The sequence below is a fragment of the Mobula hypostoma genome, chromosome 2 (genome assembly GCF_963921235.1).
Source record: "Mobula hypostoma chromosome 2, sMobHyp1.1, whole genome shotgun sequence".
Taxonomy (NCBI): domain Eukaryota; kingdom Metazoa; phylum Chordata; class Chondrichthyes; order Myliobatiformes; family Myliobatidae; genus Mobula; species Mobula hypostoma.
Window position 1 is genome coordinate 104,383,243 of NC_086098.1, and position 25,272 is coordinate 104,408,514.

A 25,272-nucleotide genomic window follows, 5' to 3' on the forward strand; every position below is an offset into this window, starting at 1 on the left:
ATCTTCGGCTGCAAGTCCATGAAAGTGGCAACTAGCAAGGGTGGTAAAGTCAGCACAAGACAAGCTTTTCTTCACCAGTTGGACCACTGAGTATAAAAGTTGACAAGGCATATTGCAGTTGTATAAAACTTTTATTAGGCCAAATTTTAAGCACTGAGTGCAGCTATGTCCACTGCAAATCAGAAAGGACATAGAGGCTTTAAAGAAGGTGCAAACATGGTTCACCAAGACATGAACAACAAACAATCTGCCGGAGAAATTTAGCAGGTCGAGGATCATCCATGGGAGAAAAGAAATTGTGAACATTTCAGGTTGAAATGTTCCTAAAGCAGTCCAAAATGTTGACACTTCCCTTCCACTTATAGACACTGCTCAACCCGCCAAGTTCCTCCAGATTCCACCATCTGCAATCTCTCGTGCTTTCACCAGGATGCTACCTGGATTACAGAGTATTAACTATAAGTAGCAAGACAAAATTGGATTGCTTTCCTTTGAGCATGGGAGGCTGATGGGCAATTTGAAATAAAATTATAAGAGGCATAATTGATTGAGGCTATTTATTGATTTCAGCTCAGTATTCAACACAAACCTACTCTCAGTTCTAATCAACAAGTTCCAATACATGGGCCTCCATACCTCCATCTGCAAATGGATCGTTGACTTCTTCAATGGGAGACCACAATCTCTGGAGATCAGAAATATCATCTCCTCCTCAGTGACAGTCAATACTGCTGTACCTCAAGGATGCATACTTAGCCCAACAGTCTACTCTCTCTACACCATGTGTGTGGCTAGGCACAGTTCAAATGCCATCTATAAATTTGCCGACAACACAACTATTTTGGCAGAATTTCAGATGGTGATGAGATGCACAGGAGTGAGATAGATCAGCTAGTTGAGTGGTGTCACAACAACCACCTTATACTCAACTTCAGTAAGACCAGGAATTGACTGTGGACTTCAGAAAGCAAAGCTGAGGAAACACACAGCAGTCTTCATCGAGGGATCAGCAGTGGAAAGGCTGAGCAGTTTCAAAAACACAAAATACTCTGCAGATACTGGGGTCAAAGTGACACTCACAACATGCTGGAGGAACTCAGCAGGTCGGGCAGCATCCATGGAAACAATCAGTCAACGTTTTGGGCCGGAACCCTTCGTCAGGGCTGAAGAGGGAAGGGGCAGACCCCACCTTATTTATAGGGCCTTTGCCCCTTCCCTCTTCAGTCCTGATGAAGGGTTCCAGCCCAAAACGTTGACTGATCGTTTCCACAGATACTGCCCAACCTGCTGAGTTCCTCCAGCATGTTGTGAGTGAGCAGCTTCAAGTTCCTGTGTGTCAACATCTCTGAGGATCTACCCTGGGTCCAACATATTGATATAATTACAAAAAAAGGCACGAGTCAGAGTTGACCACAGATATTGCATCCTAGTTGTCTAAATATGCAAGCCTGGGCAGTACGATATGGAGAGCAAGCTGTTGACCTTGCAGCAAGCTCTCCCTCTCCACACATCTGATGAACCCAAAGGAACGTCAGAGGCCCATACAGTTTAGTACCAGCAGCGTCGCAGGAGTTGCCAGTCTACATTGAACTCGATGTAGGACTGCCTTAGGGACTCCAGCTTCAGATTTTTCCCCTCGGAGTTTACTCCTGAAGCCGTCCCCATGAGTGGGTGTAGCCACATGGCAGTGGAGGTTTGAGATCAGATGAGCTGCCAACTATGGCTGACGAGCCCCATCTGCCGGAAAAGAAGGCACAACAGTGGCTATATTTCATCAGGAGTTTGAGGAGAGTTGGTATGTCACCAATGACACTGACAGATTTCTACAGATACACCATGGAAAGCATTCTAACTGATTACATCGTCATCTGGTATGGAGGGGCCACTGCGCAGGATTGGAAAATGCTGCAGGAAATTACAAGATCAGCTGGCTCCATCATGGGCACCAGCTTCCCCAGCATCAGGAACACCTTCAAATACCAAGCCTCAAAGAACCAGCATCTATCATTGAGGACCCCCATTACCCAGGATATGCCCTCTTCTCATTGTCACCAGCAAGGTGGTGGTACAGGAGCCTTCAGGCAGCTTCTTCCCTTCTGCCAGATTTCTGAATGGTTAGTCAACACATACATGAATGCTACTTCAGTTTCCTCCTCTTTTTGCATTACTTGTTTAATTTATTTTATATACTTATTGTAATTTACAGTTTTTATTACCGTGTATTGCAATTCATAACATATGCAGTGATATTAAACCTAATTCTGATCCACAGATAGGGTAGAGAGTCACAGACTTTCCTCAGGATAGAAATGTCAAAATTAGAAGGGATGGATTTAAGATGTGAGGTAAACTTTACTGATTTGTGAGTCAATATTTTTTTAAAACAGAGTAAAATGTGTGTAGAATGTACTGCCAATGGAGGTACAAGTGAAAGCAGGTACAACAGTTAGAAAAGGCATTTAGACAGGCACAGGAACAGGCAGAAAATGGAGGGATACACTCCACATGCAGGCAGATGGGATTAGTACATATTAGTACCATGTTCTGCACAGACCTGTTTTATGTTCTATTTTATAGACACAAAAATTTAACATTCAATTACATCTATCCAAAACCAAGACTCAACACCAGGCCACACACAAAATCATTTCATTCAGTTATTATCATCAAACTAACAAATGGGATACCTACCCTTTACTTTTCCTTTGACTGCTCTAGTCCAATAAAACATAACTTATCACCATATGTCTTTAATCAATTTTAGTTTCATTTGCCAAGGCCCTTTCCTGCTGCCAATATACAAACTGACTTCATTCAACTCAATTTCACTTTCCAGTAAGCAGTCCATTTCCCCACTTCAAAAAAGAAAAAGGTTTTCAGTAATACTTAAGTTTTAATTTGCATTTGACTATTATATAATCGTCATGTTTAAAATGTTCTTGAATATATACTGAGGTTCTGTGGCCTGAAGGACTATGGAACTGGTCCTAAGATACAAAATGAGGTCTAAGTTCCTCTGTTCCTCACCTACCACCTCACCAGCCTCCGTGTCCAACATATAATTCTCTGCAACTTCCACCATCTCCAATGGGATCCCACCACCAAGAACATCTTTCCCTCCCCCCCCAACTTTCTGCTTTCCACAGGGATCACTCCCTATGCGACTCCCTTGTCCATTCATCCCCCCATCCCTTCCCACCTATCTTCCTCTTGGCAATTATCCTTGTAAGCGGAACAAGTGCTACACCTACCCTTACACTTCCTCCCTCACCACCATTCAGGGCCACAGACGGTCCTTCCAGGTGAGGTGACACTTCACCTGTGAGTCGACTGGGGTGATATACTGTGGCCGGTGCTCCTGATGCGGCCTTCTATATATTGGCGAGAACCGACACAGACTGGGAGACCGCTTTGCTGAACACCTACGCTCTATCCGCCAGAGGAAACAGGATCTCCCAGTGGCCACACATCTTAATTCCATGTCTCATTCCCAATCCGATATGTCAATCCATGGCCTCCTCTACTGTCGAGATGAAGCCACACTCGGGTTGGAGGAACACCACCTTATATTCTGTCTGGGTAGCCTCCAACCTGATGGCATGAAAATTGATTTCTCTAACTTACGTTAATGACTCTTCTCCCCTTCTTACCCCATCCCTAACTTATTATTTATTTATACGTTTATCTATTTTTCTCTCTTTCCCCCTCACGATAACTCCTTGCCTGTTCTCCATCTTCCTCTGGTGCTCCCCTCCCCCTTTCTTTCTTCCAAAGCCTTGCGTCCCATGATACTCCCCCTTCTCCAGCCTTGTACCCCTTTTACCAATCAACTTCCCAGCTTTTGGCTTCACCCCTCCCCCACCTGTCTTCTCCTATCATTTCGGGTCTCCCCCTCCCACTTTCAAATCTCTTACTATTTCTTTTTTCCGTTAGTCCTGACAAAGGGTCTCGACCTGAAACATCGACTGTACTTCTTTCTATAGATGCTGCGTTCCACCAGCATTTTGTGTGTGTTGCTTGATTAGGCCTAAGTTCCATTTTTTGTTTGACACTGACTTAATGGGTGAATGGCTTCCTTCTGTGTGATATATTTTCCGTGATTCTATCTCTACTTCAGACAGATATTGTCACTGGGTGCCTGAACTGGAAAATCTGTCCCATATTTAGTGCCAGTATCACTCACCTAGAAAAGAAAGTTTCTTTTCTGTAATGGTGGAAATTTTCTTTTTCCACCATTACAGAAACGTCCCGAGTATTTTAAAAACATACTTTATATTGTAATCTCTTTTCAAAAAATACACAAGTAATCTAGATAAATTCAGAATAAATTATGTTTTTCATAATTAATATTTTCCCTATCACGCATTCCAATGTGCCCTGGTAGGTCAAGACTGACTTATTCAGTCTCCCTTTTAGTCAAAATAAAATGAGATCTCAGAAAAACTCAAACACTCGATCCAAAAAAGTTATAAGATGACCCTATGTTTTCTTTCTTTTAAATGTAAATAGGTTTCCCTTTTCTTGTTATAAATTAAAAGAACATAAAGATGAATCACTCAAATGGCCTCTGGCTGCTTGTACCTCAATAATGCAAGCACTGGTACAAACTGAGTCATTGTCTCATCAAGAATTCCATTCGTACACCTGGAAGCCCTGAGGAGCTATCCTAGGTCACTTCTTATCTAAACATTGGTTTTACTGATATCAAAATGCATTGTTAACTTCCACATGTTCTACAAAATACCATCCACCACTGACTCAGGTACTTTACTGTATTCTTACAGTCAGTCTGACTTGGACAAGACAGTTTTCTTCAGCATATTATTAAGACTACAGTCATCGAGATCTGCTACCATTGACTCCATGTTATTACCACCTAATCCATTTCCACCTCGCCCCCTTCCCTCATCCCAGTCAATGTCCTAGGTATAAGCTCTCTTTTCTCTTCAACTCTGAGCTGAGTTACCACTGAAATGTTGTCTGCTGCTACTTCCACAGAATCACCAAATAGGCCCCTACTTTTTGCAGCTATTGCACTCATCCACTCTTCAAGCACTTGAAATTCAATTATTCCAATGCTCTTCTAACCCACTTATCCTTAGTAATTTCACAATCCTACCATCAAAGAAAACACTACTACATGTCATTCAAAACCCACCATTGCTGGGGCTACAACTGACTGCTAATAATCACAACCAGTGCTGTTGAGCAGGAAGTTCCAGGATTTTCACTTAATGACAAAGCTAATGAAGTTCTAGCAAGTGTACTGTGTATCTGTAAATAGTGTAAACGGCTATCACAACACAGGGTTGGGAAAGAATGTGAAAGTATAGGTGGACTGCTAATCAAGCAGATAGCTTGATTCCAAATGGCAGATCATCAACTCAGTGAAAGACGCTCTTTGGTCAGCCCGAAACTTGATCATCTACCAGCACATGGAGATGTCCGTGGGAGAATGCTGCCGACTGGCACATTCTCAGTTGCAGGAGTACGTGCTGAGGGACGCACTGAAACTCGGTGCAGCCACCGCAAGGGCCCGGTGGGGAAGGACCACAGTATAGGTTTCTCCACCTGTGGGAGTGGGAGGGGTCGGGGGGCGGGGAGTATACCCCTCAACAATGATATGGTAAGCTGAACTACTAGAGTGCCACGTGGGTAGCTATAAATACAGATATGTACTGACTATAATGGAAACGTATGTAAAGGATGGAAAGTTATTGAATGGTTTATTGTATATATTTATTTTTGAATAAAGTATATTTTGAAATAAAAAAAAGATAGCTTGATTCCAAATGGCTGCAACCTTCTTTAATGTTGATCGACCTGCAATCATGCAGGCTAATAGAAAGCCTGTATTCGACAGTATTCCTCACAAGCCTTAACAGGAAGTAGAAACCATCTGGGAAATCAGGAAACACATATAAAAGCTGCTGGTGAATGCAGCTGGCCAGGCAGCATCTCTCGGAAGAGGTACAGTCGACGTTTCGGGCCGAGGCCCTTCGTCAGGACTAACTGAAAGAAGAGCTAGTAAGAGATTTGAAAGTGGGTCATCACAGAATACTATGTCTATGACGTGTTCTTGTAGCTGGTGGCCAGCAGGACATTGATGGTGGGAGACTTGAGATGGAAATGCCTATGAGAGGGATGGCAATTTGATCATTAACTGCCGACACATATAGCCTAAAGATACATTCCACAGAAGTACAAGTCTGAAAGTAGTCATGATTTTGTTGCAAACAGGCATAAACCTTTTCAATAAGATAGAAGTTGCTATGAAACTGAACACCATGGAATCATGAACAGCAGCTCAGTTCCAAACTTGAGGGAAGATCATTAACGAAGCACATGAAAATCATAGATCCTAGGACACTGCCTGAAAATACCAACTGGGGCTACAAATGGCCACCAATAATCACAACCATCTTCTTTCATTTAAAATACAATTCAAAATGTTGGAACATTTTTCCTCTTAATTCCTATCTACTTCAGTTTTAGTTTGGATCTCTTTCTAAGTTCTGAGAAAGGATCTCAGATATGAAACATTAACTGTTTTTCTTCTCAACAAATCTGTTGTGTTTCTATTTCAGATATCCAATAATTGCAGCTTTTGCTATTTTGATTTAGATTGAGAGAGTTATCTTACAGATGAGTCAAGCAGAGGCAGGGTATGTTTGCTCACACTTCTGCAATGTTAATTTCTAATGGGAGACCCTCTGCAAATGATGCATTCAGATTTAAACTGATAAGAAAGAATAATTACCGAAAGCAGAGGACGAGAGAAAACTCAGTCTGCTGTACATATGATTAAACACTTCTGAATTTAATAACACATATTGAAGCTTGCTCATACATACAAGTGTCCATAAATGAGACTTACACTGGTTATGCATTGATTAAATTGCAGGGTTGGCCAAATTAACATATACCCTTGTGATAATTGAACTATATAATAATTTTTAGCCACCAGAATTATAAAGGAATGCAACCCACTGTCATCATATTGAGAAAATGGAATTCTCTAAAAAAAAACATTTCTGCCAAGAATTTATAATGTCACAGCTCATAACACAGACCATGGCTGGCTGGTGGATTGATAGACAATAGGTAAACCGCAGGATATTTACAGCATTTTAAGTTTTTATTTCAGAGTTCCAGCATCTCCATTAGATTGCTTTTGAATTAGTCAATAATATACCCACTTATCAAATTAGTTATCTGCTAAACTACTTAAAGCTATTTAACATATGTATACAGACATAGTGACTGCTAAAGCTGCCAATCAGTATCATTAAAAAGACAGCTTTAATTAAAACTATAAACTGCTAACAATAATGATTTTTGAAATAATGAGAAAATAAACCCAAGATTTCTATGGCTAGCCACAATTCTCTTTGGGTGTACAGTGTATAATACATCATATTTTAATATATAATTTAGAGAGATGCGAGAGACAAAAAGACAGTTATGATGTCCTGTTCAAATTCCTCTCTCTTACTCCCACAACCCAAAAAGGTAACTTGTTTTTTCTTCTAAGGATACCACATAACTTGCTGAGATTTTCCTTCATTTTGTTGTTACATTTATAGCTGAATACATTGCTCAGATGCACTAGTCGGTGCATCAATAACAATAATTTAGGGAAGAGACTTAGCAACAAGGGAATTAAATGAATAGGGAAAAAGAAATGCCAAGTAAAGCTATGATATGCAAAATATTCAAACATCTGTTACGTCTAGCTGCTCAAAAGATCTTGAATCTAAACATTACAGAATAGAGAAAGTGGGGCCCTCACACAAACAGATGAATATATATACTAATATTTTATTTAATTACAAAGCAGTCCACATATATTAGAGACCTATAAAAGATGTCGAGGATGACAATTCCATCATGAAACTTTATCATTAAGAAAGGCAACAATTTATTAGGGTTTAAACTGCAAATACTGGATAGATAAAGAACCAGTGGTACAGATTTAAAGTGTAGGCAAGTCAAAGCAAACAACATAAGGAACAGCACTGTCTCAGATGCTCTATAAAGAATAGGTGTGAGTGGGTCCAATGTCTTCTTCCAATACCATAACAATTCAATGATTCTAAATACAAATTTAATGAACATGACTGAGATCTGTAAAGAAATAAAGATCAAAAAAAATAATTTCAGTTTGTGATTTTTTTTAATAGACAGGGATATTAGCCATATAAAATGCCCAAATGTTTGTTGAGATGCCAGTAAACATTTCTTTCACAAGTCAGCCTTCAAGTAGCCTGCTGGCTACTCCAGCCATAGGGCTGAGAGAGGTCCCTAGAAACCCTCAAGATAATTCCAGCATTAAAAGTATGAGGTTAATACACTGTTATGGGCATTTTTTAAAAATTGTGATTAAGAATTAAATTCATAAGTGGGTTTAATGAAAAAGATTCCTGATGTTTGACAGTCTAAGCCACAAAAATGTTACTCCAGAGATGGTATCTCAAAAATAACAGACTGACGGCTTTAAACTGAGATAAGGAGGAATTTCTTTCCTTACAGTGTTGTGAAAATTAGAGCTATGGGACAGCTCTTGAATTAATGACATCAGGGTCACGAACAGGGTCATACAGGGTCAAATGGAGTAGGTATGGCTTTATCACATCCAAGTTAGATCTGTCAGTTGCAAATGAATAACAAATATAATAATATAATAAAATAACAAATTTTATTCTTTCTGGCAATCTGATGCAACCAAGTACTTTGCCTGTTCACTTTCCAGGGTACACGTTCAGGTACTGGGACAGAATTCTTCCCGAACAGATAGGAGTGAAACAATTTTACAGCTTCTCTGTCACTGTCTGAAAATAACTCACTATTCCAGACTTAAATGAACATAATTGAAATATTCAAGGTAAAACATGACCTTTGGATTTTGAGTGCATATCTCTTGATAACTAATCTAATATAACCAATACTTATTTTCCATGATACATATCTGCAAATAATATGAAACATTACATTTCCTTTCAGTAAACAACAACCTCCAAACTTGATTTGGAAACAAATCTACAAATTGTACCCTTATTCAAATCAGTTACATTAATGCTAACGAAGTATCCCACAGAAATATATAAAGAGAGATATGGAACAAAAATGGATGTGCTCTAGAGAAAACTGAATCTCTAGTCAGTTATAAAGATGTGTATCTGCCTGATAAAGCAAGGACGTATAGATGTTCAGTACTCAAAGGCGGCAATTCCACTTGTCTGGTTATGTCCATATTAACCCAATTCCAATTATCAATAACTGGAAAGAAGTGTTCAATAATACCTACTCAGTAATGTTATTTTGGGCTCCACGAGGAGCATCTGGGCAATTGACTCATTACAACCTGGATAAAAACATGGACCCAACATCATGGTGACATCTGAATATGGTACCATGGAGCACTAATAAAATTAAAATCTCATCTAGCACAAAGGAAAATGATTAAGATTGATGGGGGTCAATTGGCTTTAAAACATCACTGATGTTTTATTCAGGGCAAAATTCGTTGGTAATTAATCAGCTAATAAAGCAGTACAAACCTGCCAACGTTTTAGACTGTGCTTGCAATATGACTAAACACCAGTTCTCAGCACTATCCAATACTACCCAAGAAGCGAATGAGGTTTAGATTTACAAGAATGATACCTTGATTACAAGAGCTAAATTATGAAATTACACATTCTGCTTGCACTGCTTGAACTTGAAATTCTTAAGAGGGCAGGGGAAAATCTGAAAGCCCTTGAAGCACTTAGGACAGCTAATAGAGGAGACAGAGGCTACTTCTGTTGGTTGGGCAGAAGATTATGAACAGTCCAGCATATCACATAAACTAATCTTCCGTCCATGGACTCACTTTACACCGCACGCTGTCGGTGCAGTGCTGCCAGGATAATCAAGGACATGACCCACCCAGCCAACAAACTTTTCATCCCTCTTCCCTCCGGGAGAAGGCTCAGGAGCTTGAAGACTTGTATAGCCAGATTTGGGAACAGCTTCTTTCCAACTGTGGTAAGACTGCCGAACGGATCCTGACCTGGATCTGGGCCGTACCCTCCAAATATCCAGACCTGCCTCTCAGTTTTTTTGCACTACCTCACTTTCCATTTTCTATTTATGATTTATAATTTAAATTTTCAATATTTACTATCAATTTGTATTCCAGGGAGCACAAAGCACAGAATCAAATATCGCTGTGATGATTGTACGCTCTAGTATTAATTGTTTGGTGACAATAAAGTATAAAGTCTAGAACTAGAGGCTTAGACCAAAAATTAGAAGGAAGCTTCAAGAATGTTGTAAGAAATACATTTAACCTATGGTGTTCTTTTCCAACTTCCAGAATAGATTCAAACAAATTCAAGATTTATAGTTTACATGATATTGAAAGTTTTCAGGCACATTGTGGAGTAACTTTCACAGGTCAATCCTGATCTCACTGAAATGTGGAACAGCCTTGAGCTGCTAAATAGCTTCATACTGTTTGTTTCTTGCTCTCTCATTTTTTCCCAACAACATGACAGGTCTCACCACCTTTCCTTGCTATTTAATTTCAATGCCATTGCAAGACCTCATCATCACAACCACGAGAATCATCTCTGATGAGAATTTCAATGCACCAGACACATAAATATTGTGGCTTTGCACAAGTTAAAGGATGTGAAGAAAACTGGACAATTCATCGCTCGTTATGCCAGAGTTGCTCCACTCCCAATATGGACCCTGTCAGAAATAAAACTGAATTCTCCACTGGACTGATGAAGGCTGCTGTTTATTCTTCTCCCCTGCACCCCCCCCCCACTCTTAAACATTGATTCATTCCACATATGATACATCTGGTAGCAGTTTGTATCCACATGCAAGATGCCCTTCAGCAGCAAGATTTCTGTAAACACCATGCAACACTTGCCCACAAAAGAAATGAAGCAGGCAAGGACCACCCTCCAAGGAACAATATATTGCTGATTTTTTCCTCATTCCTGACACACAATCCTGGAATTCATCATCAAACAATGTTTATGAAGACAGCTATCAAGATCAATGGGGATGTGCAACTAATATCTGGGCTTGCCATTGCCATTCTTTACTATGTTCCAACCTTCTACGGCTACAAGATTCTTTACAGACGACTGGAGGATTTTAACAATATTGTACAGCTTTAAAAGAGAGGAAAGAATAACTGTAGGCCAGTTAGTTTAACTTCAATAATGGGAAAATTATGGGAATTGATTCTAAGGGTCAGTGTAAACCTTCATACAGAAAGGAAGAGGTTAATCAAAGTAGTCAGTAGATTTGCTAAAGTCTCATCATATCTAATTAACATGTTTGAGGTTATTTTTGAGGCAACAAGATGGGGGTCAATGAAAGCAGTATATTTGAAGGGATCTACCCGGATTTTAGCAAGGCTTATGACAATGTCTCTCACCACAAGCTCATCAAAAAAGTGGAAATATACTAACACAAAATGACTGCAGTGTTTCCTATATTGCAAAAAGTGTTCACATTTATGAAAGCACCTTCTTAGTCATAACGGACTTTGGGATAATCTGTTCATCCTCTGCAAGTCTTCTTTTAATTTTTAAGCATAATATATAAAACTAGAATTATAAAATTCAATCTGTACACAAAGTAGCACTAACAGTTTGCAGAAGTCATGTTCATGCACCGTCCAGTTTTGCTAAACTATCCCTCTAATCTTACAGCCATAAATTACTGATCATCTGCTAATGTACAACCACTAGCAAAACAAGTTTCCATTCACTAGTATACATGCACAACTAGTGAAAATTCAAGGCCCTTTCATCAATTTTATTCTCAATAAAGTATCGATCTGAAACTTGTCATTTTAATGCAACATCACTTTTGAATATTTTGTCAAAACATGCATAATGCACAGCAGTGTTCTAGTCCTGTATCAAAGTAAAACATAGCATATTAACTGAGGAGAAAATGATAACACTTTAAATAATCTATTACTCGTTTTCTACACAGAGGTAAATGCTGAATTTGGCAACAAATTGCTTTGGTTTAGCCTACGTCATCCCTTTCTAATGCTTTGTTTGAAGATTACCATGAAATCGGTGCATTTTCTCAGCAATTACACTCCTCATTGCATTCCCTCCTTAGTTTCATGGATACCGCCTCTACAACCTCCCTTGGAGTCCCATTTTATTATGTGTAAATTGTTGGCTGGCAACTCAGTCACAAGGAGGACACAGCTATGCAGATATTGTTCTTGTTTAATACCCATGCAAGTGTATTTCCAGCAGAGGGTGTTAGCTCATCAAAAGCAAGAATTTGACCAGTTTCCTAACTGGAGCGTGCTGAGACCATTTGTGGTACCAATGCTCATAGTTAAATCAGCTAACTCAGCAAAGATCTGGGCTTTGATGGTCCTAGACTGCATGACTCAGCATTGCACTGCCTCTAATCAGCTGAGCCACAAGAAAAGCTTTAAGCTTTCCTTACCTACTAGCTATGAGAGGTGATTGCTAAGTTTGTGACCTAAGGTAGAAGGAATCAATTTTAGAAAACCGAGCACATTTATTTTGCCTACATTTACACACTTAGTACAGCGGTCGCGGAGCATACAGATCCCTTCTTTGTAGAAGCCAGAGTCTTGGACTTCCAGGTGGTCCACAGCAGGGGTGATTGCTAAGTTCATGGCCTAAAGTAGGAGATGAGTTATTAACTTCAAACTTTCTGCATTTTCACTCAAAGAGTTGAACTGTACATGCATGTAACGAGAGCTGTATTACTCATCTCCTTCTACCTTAGGCCGTGAACTTATCAATCACCCCTGCTGTGGACCACCTGGAGGTCCAAGAAGCTCTCGTTACATGCATGTGCAGTTCAACTCTTTGAGTGATAACGCAAAAAGTTTGAAGTTAATAACTCATCTCCTTCTACCTTAGGCCACAAATTTATCAATCTCTCCTGCTGTGGACTACAAAGAAGGGATCCGTATGCTTCACCATTGCTGGACTAAGTGTGTAAATGTAGGAGGGGACTATGTTGAAAAATAAATGTGCTAGGTTTTCTAAAATTGACTCCTTCTACCTTAGGCCACGAACTTATCAATCACTCCTCGTAATTCATCAGTGCTTGCAGTTGACTGAGCCACTTGGTTCAGGAACTAATTATCATTAATAAAGGCATTATACCTTGCAAATGGTTACTAGAACTATGTGAAACTGCTCCAAAGCTCATGTCCACTTCCACCTTCAATCTTAGAATCGCATTACGGGGGGTATGTTTTTGGGTCGATAGCCAGAAGGCAGTGGGTGGGAGGGGTCACAGCTTAAGGCAGCAACCTTACATAAGAATTTTTTTTTTTAAATGTACCTAAGCAACAGCCAATTCTTCCTCAACAATACTTTAGCCAATTAAGTATACAGCTATCAAGCATCCATAGCAGAGGACTTGCTCAATCAATGGTCTGAAATACTGCAGTAAAAATACAGTAATTCTTAGAAAAACACAGAACACGATAAATCCTATTTTATTCTACAGCAGTATGCTGCAGAGGCTGTTTAACCACAGGAGTACTTCTATGTACTGTGGCTAGTGATAATAGTTCAAGCGGCAAACCAAAATGAGCTCGGGTAACAGGTCACCTGTGGCTCTTAACGACAACTCTCAAGCTTCTATTTCTTCAATCTCTGACAGCCCTGATGCATTAATCCATCAGACCATCTGAACACTTAAGAGCTCTATTTGTCTCCTAGTCAGCAAATGCAGAACTCAAGTCCAGTAAGTGTCACATTTTTAAAAGCACATCTGCATATCACCAAATTGCCAAACATTTTATCAAGAACACCCTGAAGACTTTACAGATCTAATAATAAGGTATAAATCTTGGAAAATATAGACGTTTGAATAGTTTGCTAATTTCATCAGAGTATTCAAAATATATTTCCAATTATTGATTGGTCTACAAAACATCTCTTATAATCAAGTCAGTATACTATAATTTACGTAGGATCTTTAGTGGAAATACTTAAAAAGTATTAATTCATAACAAAGGGAAACTTAATGTGCAAAGAATTGATAATCATTTTAGCAGCCCATATAGAAAATCATTGATTCCAAAACTACCAAGATTACATATCATTAGCAAGAACAAAAATAATCAAAATATCTTGAGCTTTTTTTGTAGCCATTTATTTTATTGTTGAGAAATAGTATGAATAAAACCAATCTTCACTAGTATCTGGTTTTTATTATTCAGTTCAAGTTGGGATCTATCCACCCATAAAACATACAAAAACTAGCATTTTTTTTATTGTTTGTCTAGGCCTACCTGACACAAAACTGAATATCCTTTCTAAAACAGATATAACTAAAAGAGGAATCTGATATACGATGATAATTGTGGAGTATTCACACAGTTACAACTATTTTTTTTAAATTTACTTAAAAATTACATCTTTTCCAGGGATGTACTAAGTGAAATTGTATAAATTGGAAAACCTGTAATTTGGTACAGCATAATTAATCCTTTACCCATGTGGTGCAGTCAATTGTATCAGAGCAACATTTTTCACATCAATCATTCAAATATTGAAGAATTATTTGTTTGAGTTTCACTTCACTTAAGAGAGCATGAGTATCCTCACATCATGATAATGACAAAAAGATTTGTCAACCACATGAAATTGTCACCCTTCATACAAAGTTTCAGTTCAGAAAATTAACTAATGACAAACTAAATCATAGTTAGATGAAATTTATTTTGCGAACACTGGGAATACCTTTCTAAAATAAATTACATACTATATATTAGGAATCATATTCCTAGGAGAGGAGGCACCGGAGGCAGTGTGAAAGAGAGCAGCCTCTGTGGACATGCTGGAATCCTTACTATGTTGAAGGCTGGCCTTTCCCGTCAGTGCTGCCTTCCAGTGTTGGCTCAGTGGAAGGAAGACAAACTGGACCAGGACCACATTCACCCCGCTACCCAGGGATGTGGGCTATATTTATTTTCCTTTGACCATGTTTTTCTGTTTTCACAACTATATCTGCTAAATGTGCAATGTGTTGGTAATGTGTTTCGCACCCTGGCCCCAGAAGAACACTGATAATGTTTGGTTGCATTCATATATGATTAAATGACAAGCTTCAACTTCAATACACTTGCAAACAACAGGAATTCTGCAGATGCTGGAAATTCAAGCAACTTTTATGTGTGCTGCTCAATACACTTGCAGCTTGTTTTTTTTTTAAATGGTTTATCTTAATCTAAGTTGATTAGAAAATACCTTCTTTGTACAGAATGCATGTCCTAAGCAATAGGCTTCTGTACTACAACAGTTTACTTGCCATCACCTAGAAAATCAGATCTTACAGTGTGGAAGTACATCAGTTAATTATACCTGTGTGCCTACCCTCACTTCAACTGCATTGCTTAGCCCAAAGATTCATTTTAAATGCTTACCCACTCAATGCAAGCCCTCCCCAGCTCAAGAACAACTGACGTAAGTATAGCCTGTAGATGCAAAGAATAATTTGGGAAACAAGCGGGGTGGATGGGGATGGATTGGCTAGCTGCTGCAGGCATCTTCTACTAAGGATTCGCTGCTGCACTTCTAATTTTCAAATTATTTGGGTTATGAACAATACATAGGATCTGAACCCTACCCTAACCTTAGGGAGAATGGTACTAACCTCATTGGTATAAAAAATAAATTAGAAATCTACATGAAAAGATACATTTGAATTGATACATGTAGACTTCATTTAAAATGCTCGTTGCACTTTATAACAATTCTAGTTGATAGTAGAGGATTTTATTCAATGATTATTCATCGCACTGATGTGTATTTTGATTTGCTGGCCAAATCATTAATGCTTGTGCAAAGATCTCGCTGCAAGCGGCTGATGATCTTGTGAATGAAAAGGTCAATGGCAGGAGGTATTTAGGGCAAAGAGAAAGATGTGCTTTATAATAATTGAAAACTGAAGCACCTGAGAAATGACCCAATTCCACATGTTCAGGATGTCTTAAACACTTCATAGTCAATTCTTTTCAAATGCAGTTACCATTTCAATTACATTGGCAGGAAAATTAGCAGCCAATTTGGGCACAACAATTTCCCACAAGCAGCAATAATGCTCAGATAATCTGTTACATAGGAAGGCAGGAATGATGAAAGGGAAATCTTGAGATAGTTAACTGATGTACCATATTACAATAGGCATCAGCAGGAAGAGCAATTAAAATCCTCATCCCAATCACTGCAGACATCTTAAAATAAAAGAATAATGAAAAAATCTCTAATTTTACCTTTCAAACATAGATTGCTTATTAAATGAGTATAGTTTTATTTGTTTAAAACTGCTTAGCAATGATGTGCTTCTAAAACAGAATGACAATTGCAGACAAAATTTGCTTTCACAAAAGCTTGAGCAATATATGTGAACCACGTCACAACTTAAAATTAACATTTTTTCATTTGTTCCCATTTTCTTTAATAAAGTCAGATGAATAGAAACATTTTTCTTGCAAAAGGAATTTAAATAAATACTTCATTTGGCAATTTTTTAGAGCTACAAAAGTAGTGACCAAGGAATTTAATTCCAACTTCCGAAAGGAATTTCATAAATATTTTGATTTATACACACATGAAACATCAGTAACGGACAGTCATAGCAAACTCTTTATTTTTTTTTAAACTGAACTGAACAACTTGATGTAAGACTTCTTTTGAAGGAAACATGCTAATGGTCTCTCCACTTGAATGCTAATCTTTTTTATATATTGTATTAAATACTTCAAAGTGAAAAAATACAAGCAGCACAACTACCACTGCCAAATAAAAACTTCAGTTCTGTATTAAAGATTGCAATTGTCAGGACACTCTGCAAGGTAAAAAGCCAACAAGCAAGAAGAGAAACAAGGTATTTAGCTGGAAACATAATCAATATTCTGGAGTGAGCTAAGGAATTACAGAAGACAAGGAAATTTTGACTAAATGAGAAGCTAAACTGGACTTTATTTTAGCAACACACATCAAAGTTGCTGGTGAACACAGCAGGCCAGGCAGCATCTCTAGGAGAGGTACAGTCGACGTTTCAGGCCGAGACCCTTCGAGACCAGCAACTTTGATGTGTGTTGCTTGAATTTTCAGCATCTGCAGAATTCCTGTTGTCTGGACTTTATTTTGTTGTTTTAATTGTGCTATTTGTAAAAATGTGTGTAATTTATGTTTAATTGTTTTTTTTTGTGAATGCTGCTACAAGTATTTCATTGCACCTGTTCATATGACAAAAAACTCAACTTTGACTTTTGAGTAGTAGATTTCATAAAAGTCAAGAGTATATCAAGGGATGCAGCAGGGAAAGTCACTATAAGATACGGATGCATGGAGTCGGAGCAAGTGTATTGGCATGGATAGTGGATTGGTTAACCGATAGAAGGCAGAGAATTGGTATAAATGGGTGTTTCTCCAGTTGGCAGTCTGTGGTGAGTGGGGTGCCACAGAGCTCAGTGCTGGGTCCGCAGCTGTTTACCAGTTACATTGATGATTTGGAAGACAGGTCTGAGTGTAGCATAGCAAAACTTGCTGATGACACTAAACTGAGTGGAAAAGCAAATTGTACAGAGGATGTGGAGAGTCTGCAGAGGGATATAGATAAGTTAAGTGAGTGGGCCAAGGTCTGGCAGATAGAATACAACGTTGGTAAATGCAAGACTATGGCCTTTGGAAGAAATAATAGAAGAGCAGATTATTATTTAAATGGTGAAAGACTGCAGCATGCTGTGGTGCAGAGGGACTTGGGAGTGCAGGTACAACAGGTTATTAAGGCAAACGGAATGTTGGCCTTCATTGCTAGAGGGATTGAATTCAAGGGCAGGGAGGTCATGCTACAACTATACAGGGCACTCTGTGCAGTTCTGGTCTCCATAACTTGAGGAAGGATATACTGGCTTTGGAGGCAGTGCAGAGGAGGTTCACCAGGTTGACTCCAGGGATGAAGGGGTTAACCTATGAGGAGAGATTTAGTCACCTGGGACTATACTCTCTGGAATTCAGAAGAATGAGAGGGGATCTTATACAAACATACAAAATTTTGAAAGGGCTAGATAAGATAGAATTAAGAAAGTTGTTTCCACTGGTTGGTGAGACTAGAACTAGGGGACATTGCCTCAAGATTCAGGGAAGAAGATTTAGGACAGAGATAAAGAGAAACTGTTTTTCCCAGAGAGTGGTGAACCTGTGGAATTCTCTGCCCAGTGCAGCAGTTGAGTCTTCTTCACTAAATATATTTAAGAAACAGTTAGATAGGTTTTTATATAGTAAAGGAATTAAAGGTTATGGGGAAAAGGCAGGTAGATGGAGCTGAGTTTACAGACAGATCAGCCATGATCTTATTGAACTGCAGGGAAGGCTCAATGGGCCGGATGGCCTACTCCTGCTCCTATTTCTTATGTTCTTATGTTCTTATGCAAAGTATGGTGCAAGAACATAAAGGGTTTAACAGTCCATAAAGATTTGACAAAAACCTTAAAGGTATGTTCATTGAGCAAAGATTAGTGACCGTGATATGGCTATAATACCAAGCATGTAGAACAGTTTATTGTGTCATTATTAACTGTTGTGGTACTTATTCCTCCCCACCCCGTAGGCCATCCCTCCTGATTGGTTAGTCATACTTATAACGACAGTTGTAAGTTTTGTTTTAAATCTGTCAGTAAGCTCAAGATTTATTTTAGAATTCGATTGTAAACAAGGTGGGAGAACAGAAACCTGATTGGATGAGGACTAACCAATCAGATGAGATGGCCTACAGGAGGGTGGGAGGGTTACAAATACCACCGAATTAGATAGGCCCAGGCATCATCCCTGATGAAGATGGCGGAGTTTGTCATCGAAACGTCGGTTATAAGTGATACCTGTACCCGGCTGAAAGCCCGAGAAGAGTTTATTCAAAATATTTTTACATTTTTTAAATGGATTCTTAACTTATTTTTCTGTATAAGACACTAAATGTTCACATATGAAAACGTACAGCATTCTATAACCCATTAATTTTACTAACTAAATCAGTATCACAGAGTAACATATCAAAGCCCACATGCTTGTGCCAAAGGGTAGTCCTCCTTGTACCTTTCCTTGTTCCACAAACAATTTAATAGCTTCAAAAAAAAAGTTTACTGTGTAAGTTTAATTAAAATTGACTAGTTTATACTGGTCCTGTATCCACAATAAAGAAGAAATGGGAACAGTTTATGCTCTGTAAACTATAGAATATACTTATCGGAAGACTGTACAGAGTTGCATGTGCACCACCCTGCAATGGATGCTTTTCACAATTGAAATACAATAGCAACCATTTTCTTTCTAGATTTTACTCAATGAAAACGTTCAACTTTAGTTTACTAAACTTTAATACAATCCTATTAATAATCTACTATACAATTCTGCTGTTAATTCACTGATATTCTATGGGGATAGGGGAAAAGAAAGGATCACTATTGAGCAGTAATTTAAAAGAAATCTTGGGTTTACTGACAGATAAAAACAACTTAATATTTATCCCTGGATTTAACAAAAGTTAAAGGTCTGGGATGAGGTAAATGAGCATAACTTATTTTAAAATGTCAAAGATTTAAAAAAGACAGAAACTCACAGTAAAAATTCTCCTCCCCGTCCGATCAAATGTAATACAGTAAACAGATGAAAGGTGCCCTAGGATCCGCTTGTGCATCTTCATATGTTGATATACAGGAGTTGGAACAAGCTGACTGAGTCTAAAGCTCCCAGTAAGTTGTCTTGCCCGGACGGTATCCACTGCAAACAAGAAATGGAGACAGTTCATGATCTCCGATTTACAGGAAGGTTTTATCTGAAAAACAATGGGAAGCTGCTGCCGTACTACGTGGAAGCATAAATGTTTTTCACAATTAGAAAACAATAGTGATTTTTCTGTTCGGTTGTTACTCAATGTAAAAGTTCACACCTTGTGACTAAGCTTTAATACAAAAATCATGAACTCAGTATAGAGAAAATAGGATAAAACTAGTTCATATTTATTCAGAGTTAACTGCATTTACACTTTGTTATGATTATACTTAGGCATATTTAACAAATGGTAAAGAAATTATTCCCCTTACCAAAAGGAGTTCACATCAAAGTGGAGCACAAGTTCACAAGCTTAGTATTTAAAAATCAATTTGAAGTCTTTGTTTTTAAAGAAATTAACTATACTGCTAATATTAGGAACAGTTCCTTGTATAGTCTCCACTAGAACACTAATACTGTGATCTTTATTTTAAACTGTAAACATTATAGGCATGAAAGAAAGCAGCCAGCAATCAACTTCAGCCATTTTATTAACATTCTGTAATGCTCCAGTTACAATCATTTTAGGAGTCCAGTTATAATACCATTTACATAGCAAAGATTTTACAATCAGTACATTCAAAAAGTAAGAACGTTGATATGGCATCACATAACTGCATCACTGGTTTGATGAAGAAAAATAAGACATTTTGATTTGAATGAATGTTCACTTGCTTGCACACTGTGATTTGCTAAGAATAATGGACAGAAGAATACTCTGACACGCACACATAGCAAGCGAAAATGCTCGAGAGACAGAGAAGGAAAAAAGCTACAAGGTGGAAAAGTGCAGTGAGAAATACTCCCCTTTATCAAATCTAATTTTAACATAGCCAATTTTAAAATTTCACACACTTTTTAATGATATTTTAAATATAAACTTCCATGAGGTTCCTTCCTACGTATGTGTAAGTTTATGAAGAAATATCAGTTACAAACAAGTTCAATGCAGTAAGAAAACAGCTGCAATTGTGAATGAAATTAATTATTATCAGCGTCACCTCAAAGTTACCCATTTTTCTTCTTCTCCCCCAGAGCATCCACAAATTTATACAAAGAAAAGGGATAATTAGTTTAAAACAGTTTAACTTAAACCATTAATCCTGCTTGCAAAAACCTAGCTGCTAGAGGAACTCAGCAAGTCAAGCAACATCCGTAAGCAAAAGAACGGTCAAAGTGTTAGGCCGCAACACAAGAGAGTGCAGATTCCAGCATCTGCAGTCTTGTGTGTCTCCATTAATTTTGCTTCTTTAGTTTCACAAGGAGAGATGAATTATGTATTTAATGCAGTTTTTAATCCACAGGAACACATTATGATCAATAAATATGGTCAAAATATAATTTGAAAGTCTATTAACAAATGTGACGGAGAAAATGGATTCAGCTACCACTGTTGATAATTTACCGAAAGTTCAGGATTAATATGAAAAAAAAATTAGATCCCATACCCATTCTCCCAAGTGCTTATACTATATCTGGATGCAGTTTTATTTGAAGGAGTGCTGAGAATCAACATACTCAGAGCTGGACATAATACTTACCTTCCCCTCCAGTTCAGCTATGAGTACTTACTTATGCCAACAGCACCTCCAAGAGACAAGGATGATACTGCAAAAATATGAGCAACCCCAGGCTTCATCCCTGAGGGAGCAATTTCCTCACTCAACCGCAGTACTTCGCCATCATGTTTTCAAGGCAACTCTGAACGGCCATTAAAATAATGTGTTAAGAGCAGCAGCACATTCAAGGAGCAAATATGGAACATGTAGATTTTAATATAATTGCAATGGTCCTGGAGATCATCATAGGTATTCCAGTACCAAGCAGCTAGAAGTTGGTTAAGATTTAGCCAGAGAATTGTATATTCATATGGTATGGCAAAATATAATCAGATACAAACACCCTGAGATGCAATTTCAATTTATTCATTTTGTATTTGGACTGCGAACACAGAATTAGTAATCAAGAGTTTTAAAATTTAACAAGCTCCTAGTCAGACGGGAGACTAGAATAAATTTTCACCCTTCAGAATTGTAGCTGTTGAACACACGCAACAATAACAAGTAATATTTTTATCTATTAATTGCAATAAGAGAAAATTATAAAGTGAAATTAGGCCAACAATAAAAACTAACATTTCTGTACAATACTGACAGATTGTGGTGGTGCTTTGATGCCTTTCAGATAAGTTATTAATCTGAGATGTTGCGTGTAAGTTATATCTACTGTATTGTGCACCTTGGTCCACAGGAACATTGTTTTGTTCGGCAAGAAATGTGTACATGAACTTAATAAATGATGTCTCTCATTCTCCGTAAAGCTATTATAGGCTTGGAAAATATTGTCGCTCACAATAAAGGGGGTAGGAGCGAGGAATGTTCTGACAGGTAGGGAGTAGGGAGTAGGGATGAGGCCTAGCCAAAGAGGCAGGCAGCAGTGAAGAGAGCCAGTCAGGGCCATAGATTAAAATGAAATGTAGTAAGGAGACTATAAATAATATACTCATTATACATACATGAACAAAACAAGTTACAATTAACACATGTAACCTGACAAGAAATTACAGGTACACAAGAATGGAGCAGCAGATATCAAATACTTTTGGAATTCATTTGTATTAAAACAAAGACTTCCCAATGTGCTCCAGCTTCACCCCACATGCCCAAGATATGGACACGTATAAGAAAACCAAATTAATTGCTACTGCATATTACCTCTTATGTAGGTGACTGGCAGGTAAATTAGTAGGGAGCATGGAAACAGGAAAGAACTGAAGAAAATGCTAAAGGAAAAAAAATATAAGATTAATGTTAATGGATGCCTGATAGCCAGTGTGGACACAGTAGACTGACAGTGAGCTACTTTTGCGCACCATGACCATGACAAACATCACAATGGAGAAGTTGGTGCAAAGTTAACAAATTCCATGACACATGCTGGTGATAATAAACTTGATTCTGATTTTTATATATGACAAAGGAGACAAAGCATTTAACAGTACAGAAACAGAAAAGATCCTTCTGCTTACAATGTGGTGCTGAACTAACTGAACAAGTAATTGAACGATGAACGCCGATATAAACTAATCCCTTCTGCTTACACAAAGTCTACATCCATCCATTCCCTGCACATAATCATGCGAATTTAGAAAACATGGACAAAGTACTAAATGAGTACTTTGCATCCCTCTTCATTAACAAAGACCCTGATAAATATAACAGTGAATGAAAGATAACAAAGTGTAAATGAGTTTTATAAAAAGATAGAGAGACCTTAAAAGATTTCAAAATGGAAAAGTCACTTGGTCCAGCTGTGATGCATACTACAAAGATGAAGAGAAGAATAAAGGTCACAATCTTCTCGTGGTCTTTGGGTATTAAGCAAGTGGAAGAGACATAAACACGTTGAAAATCAAAGAAGTCATAGTATCAATTGTGGTAAAATGCTTAGAGACAATAACTGAATAACCCAGAAAAATATGCTTAAAAATGACAGCTAGCACTGATTTACTGAGGGTAAATAAATGTGTGACTAAGCAGATTGGTATATCGATGGTGCAACAGAAAGGAGTGACGAAGATGCAACATAAATACAAAATTGGTTAAGAACAAGAAAACTGAATTGGCATAGACACAAATAGCTGCCACAGACACTATGACTCAAATTATTGTACTTTCATGTCACATCTTTTAAACTGAAGGCAGCATGAAACTCTTAAGAGTCCCTCTCTAACAGTTCAGCACCTTTCCTCAAGAACAATGCCAAAAATTGGACACAAAATTGTCAAAGCAAGACTTACTAGTGATTCTATACATCGTATTCTAATTTACAAAGACAAGCAGTTCACAGTCTATTTAACAACCTTCTCATCTTGCCTTCAGTGTCCCAGAAAATATTTACACCCCAAACAACACTGCCAATATTATCTAAGTTACTTATCAGAGTTTCTACTTATGAATTCTCTTATGACTGGGGGTAGTCAGGAATAAGCAGTAAATAAGTAACTCAATATTGTGTATTTGACTGGCTTTATTCACAGAGGAATATTTTTACAACATGGTTAGGGCACTGCATTCATATACAAATACAGTCTATAATATTCTCAATCAAAAATTTATTTAAGTTGTATAGAATGCTTTCTATTTTTCTTTGAAATAGTACCCAAAGTCAAAAACAGCCTTCAAGCTCCTCGACAATTTTTGCCTTTATCAAAGCTGTTTCAAACAACAGTGCTCACCAAATTTCAGCATGGCTCCAACAAGGCATAACTTTACAATATTAACTTTAAAAGCACCTCAAAATGCGAAGTCCATCATATTTAGCTTCATGGCATGAACATAATCAATCTCAATAGCAATGGCCCACATTAAAATCTGTCACTTTGTTGACGGCGTGATGCTTCCCGAAGTCTTTACAGACTAGATATGCTTTTTTATATAGCCTGAGCTTCTTGTTTGCCACTCTTCCACAAATGCCCTTTTTGTGCAAGGCCTTAGAGACTGTGGAACCACTTTTTCACGACAGACTGCACTAAGCTCCGAGGTATGTTCAGTGCCTTTGAGATGGTCTTGTACCTTTCCCCAGATTTGTGCTTCTCTATTATCATTTCCCTGACTTATCTTGAATGCTCTTTTGTTTTCATTTTGGTTTGATCTGTTAAAAATCTACCATACTGTTGGACCTTACAGAAAGACAGGGTATTTATTCTTATGAATTCCCTGAAATCAGGTGATCCTCCAATTTTCTGCATCAACAAGGTAATATTGCACCCAAGGAAAGTTAGCGTAGTGATTACAAAGGGGATGAGTACTTTTTCAGCCTCACAATTGCATTTTATTAAGTTTTAGTAAATTGTTGACAGGTTCTGGAATATTACTTTTGATGTTGACATGATGCACAATGGTTTGTGGGTTAGTTCAAAAATTCTACCTCAATATATTTTAAAGATGAATATTGTTGTAACGTGAACAAAGTCATCAGACAGAAGCAGCTACAGGATATGAAGTGGTCTTTTGTTCGAAAAATTGAGATACAGCAAGCATCATTTTGAGACCCTTTCAGAGGAAGAGGCCTGCTTGACCCAAGATCAAAGGACAATTCTATATTTACAACGTGTCTACAACACTTTCTTTGACTATACATAACTCTCACATTCTCCCCCCTACTTCGCACCCACAATCCAGACAATGTTTCCTGGTCCTTCAATCAACTATATTGTCACAGCTCAAGGATCCCATTGTCCAGAGATGCATTTAAAAATTAATCTACAGTCCATATTCAGATCTGAAGATTGGTGGCTGTGGTTCATTGCTGAAGTTAGTTGCAATATGTCCTCACCCCAAAAACACACTAACAATAGTAAATTGTTACTCAAACCCAATCAGGATATGTGAACACGAGGAATTCTGCA

At 38.0% G+C, this 25,272-nt stretch overlaps 1 protein-coding gene across 3 annotated transcripts in view; it reads right to left on the minus strand.

Annotated features, from left to right (window-relative positions):
• The window catches only part of phip (pleckstrin homology domain interacting protein), a 198,864-nt gene that overhangs the window by 125,621 nt on the left and 47,971 nt on the right, over positions 1-25,272 (minus strand). For all 3 annotated transcript variants that reach the window (XM_063040327.1, XM_063040329.1, XM_063040326.1), the window contains exon 7: positions 19,651-19,811. In XM_063040327.1, the coding sequence (XP_062896397.1) occupies positions 19,651-19,811 (161 nt within the window). The remainder of the gene's footprint in view (positions 1-19,650; positions 19,812-25,272) is intronic.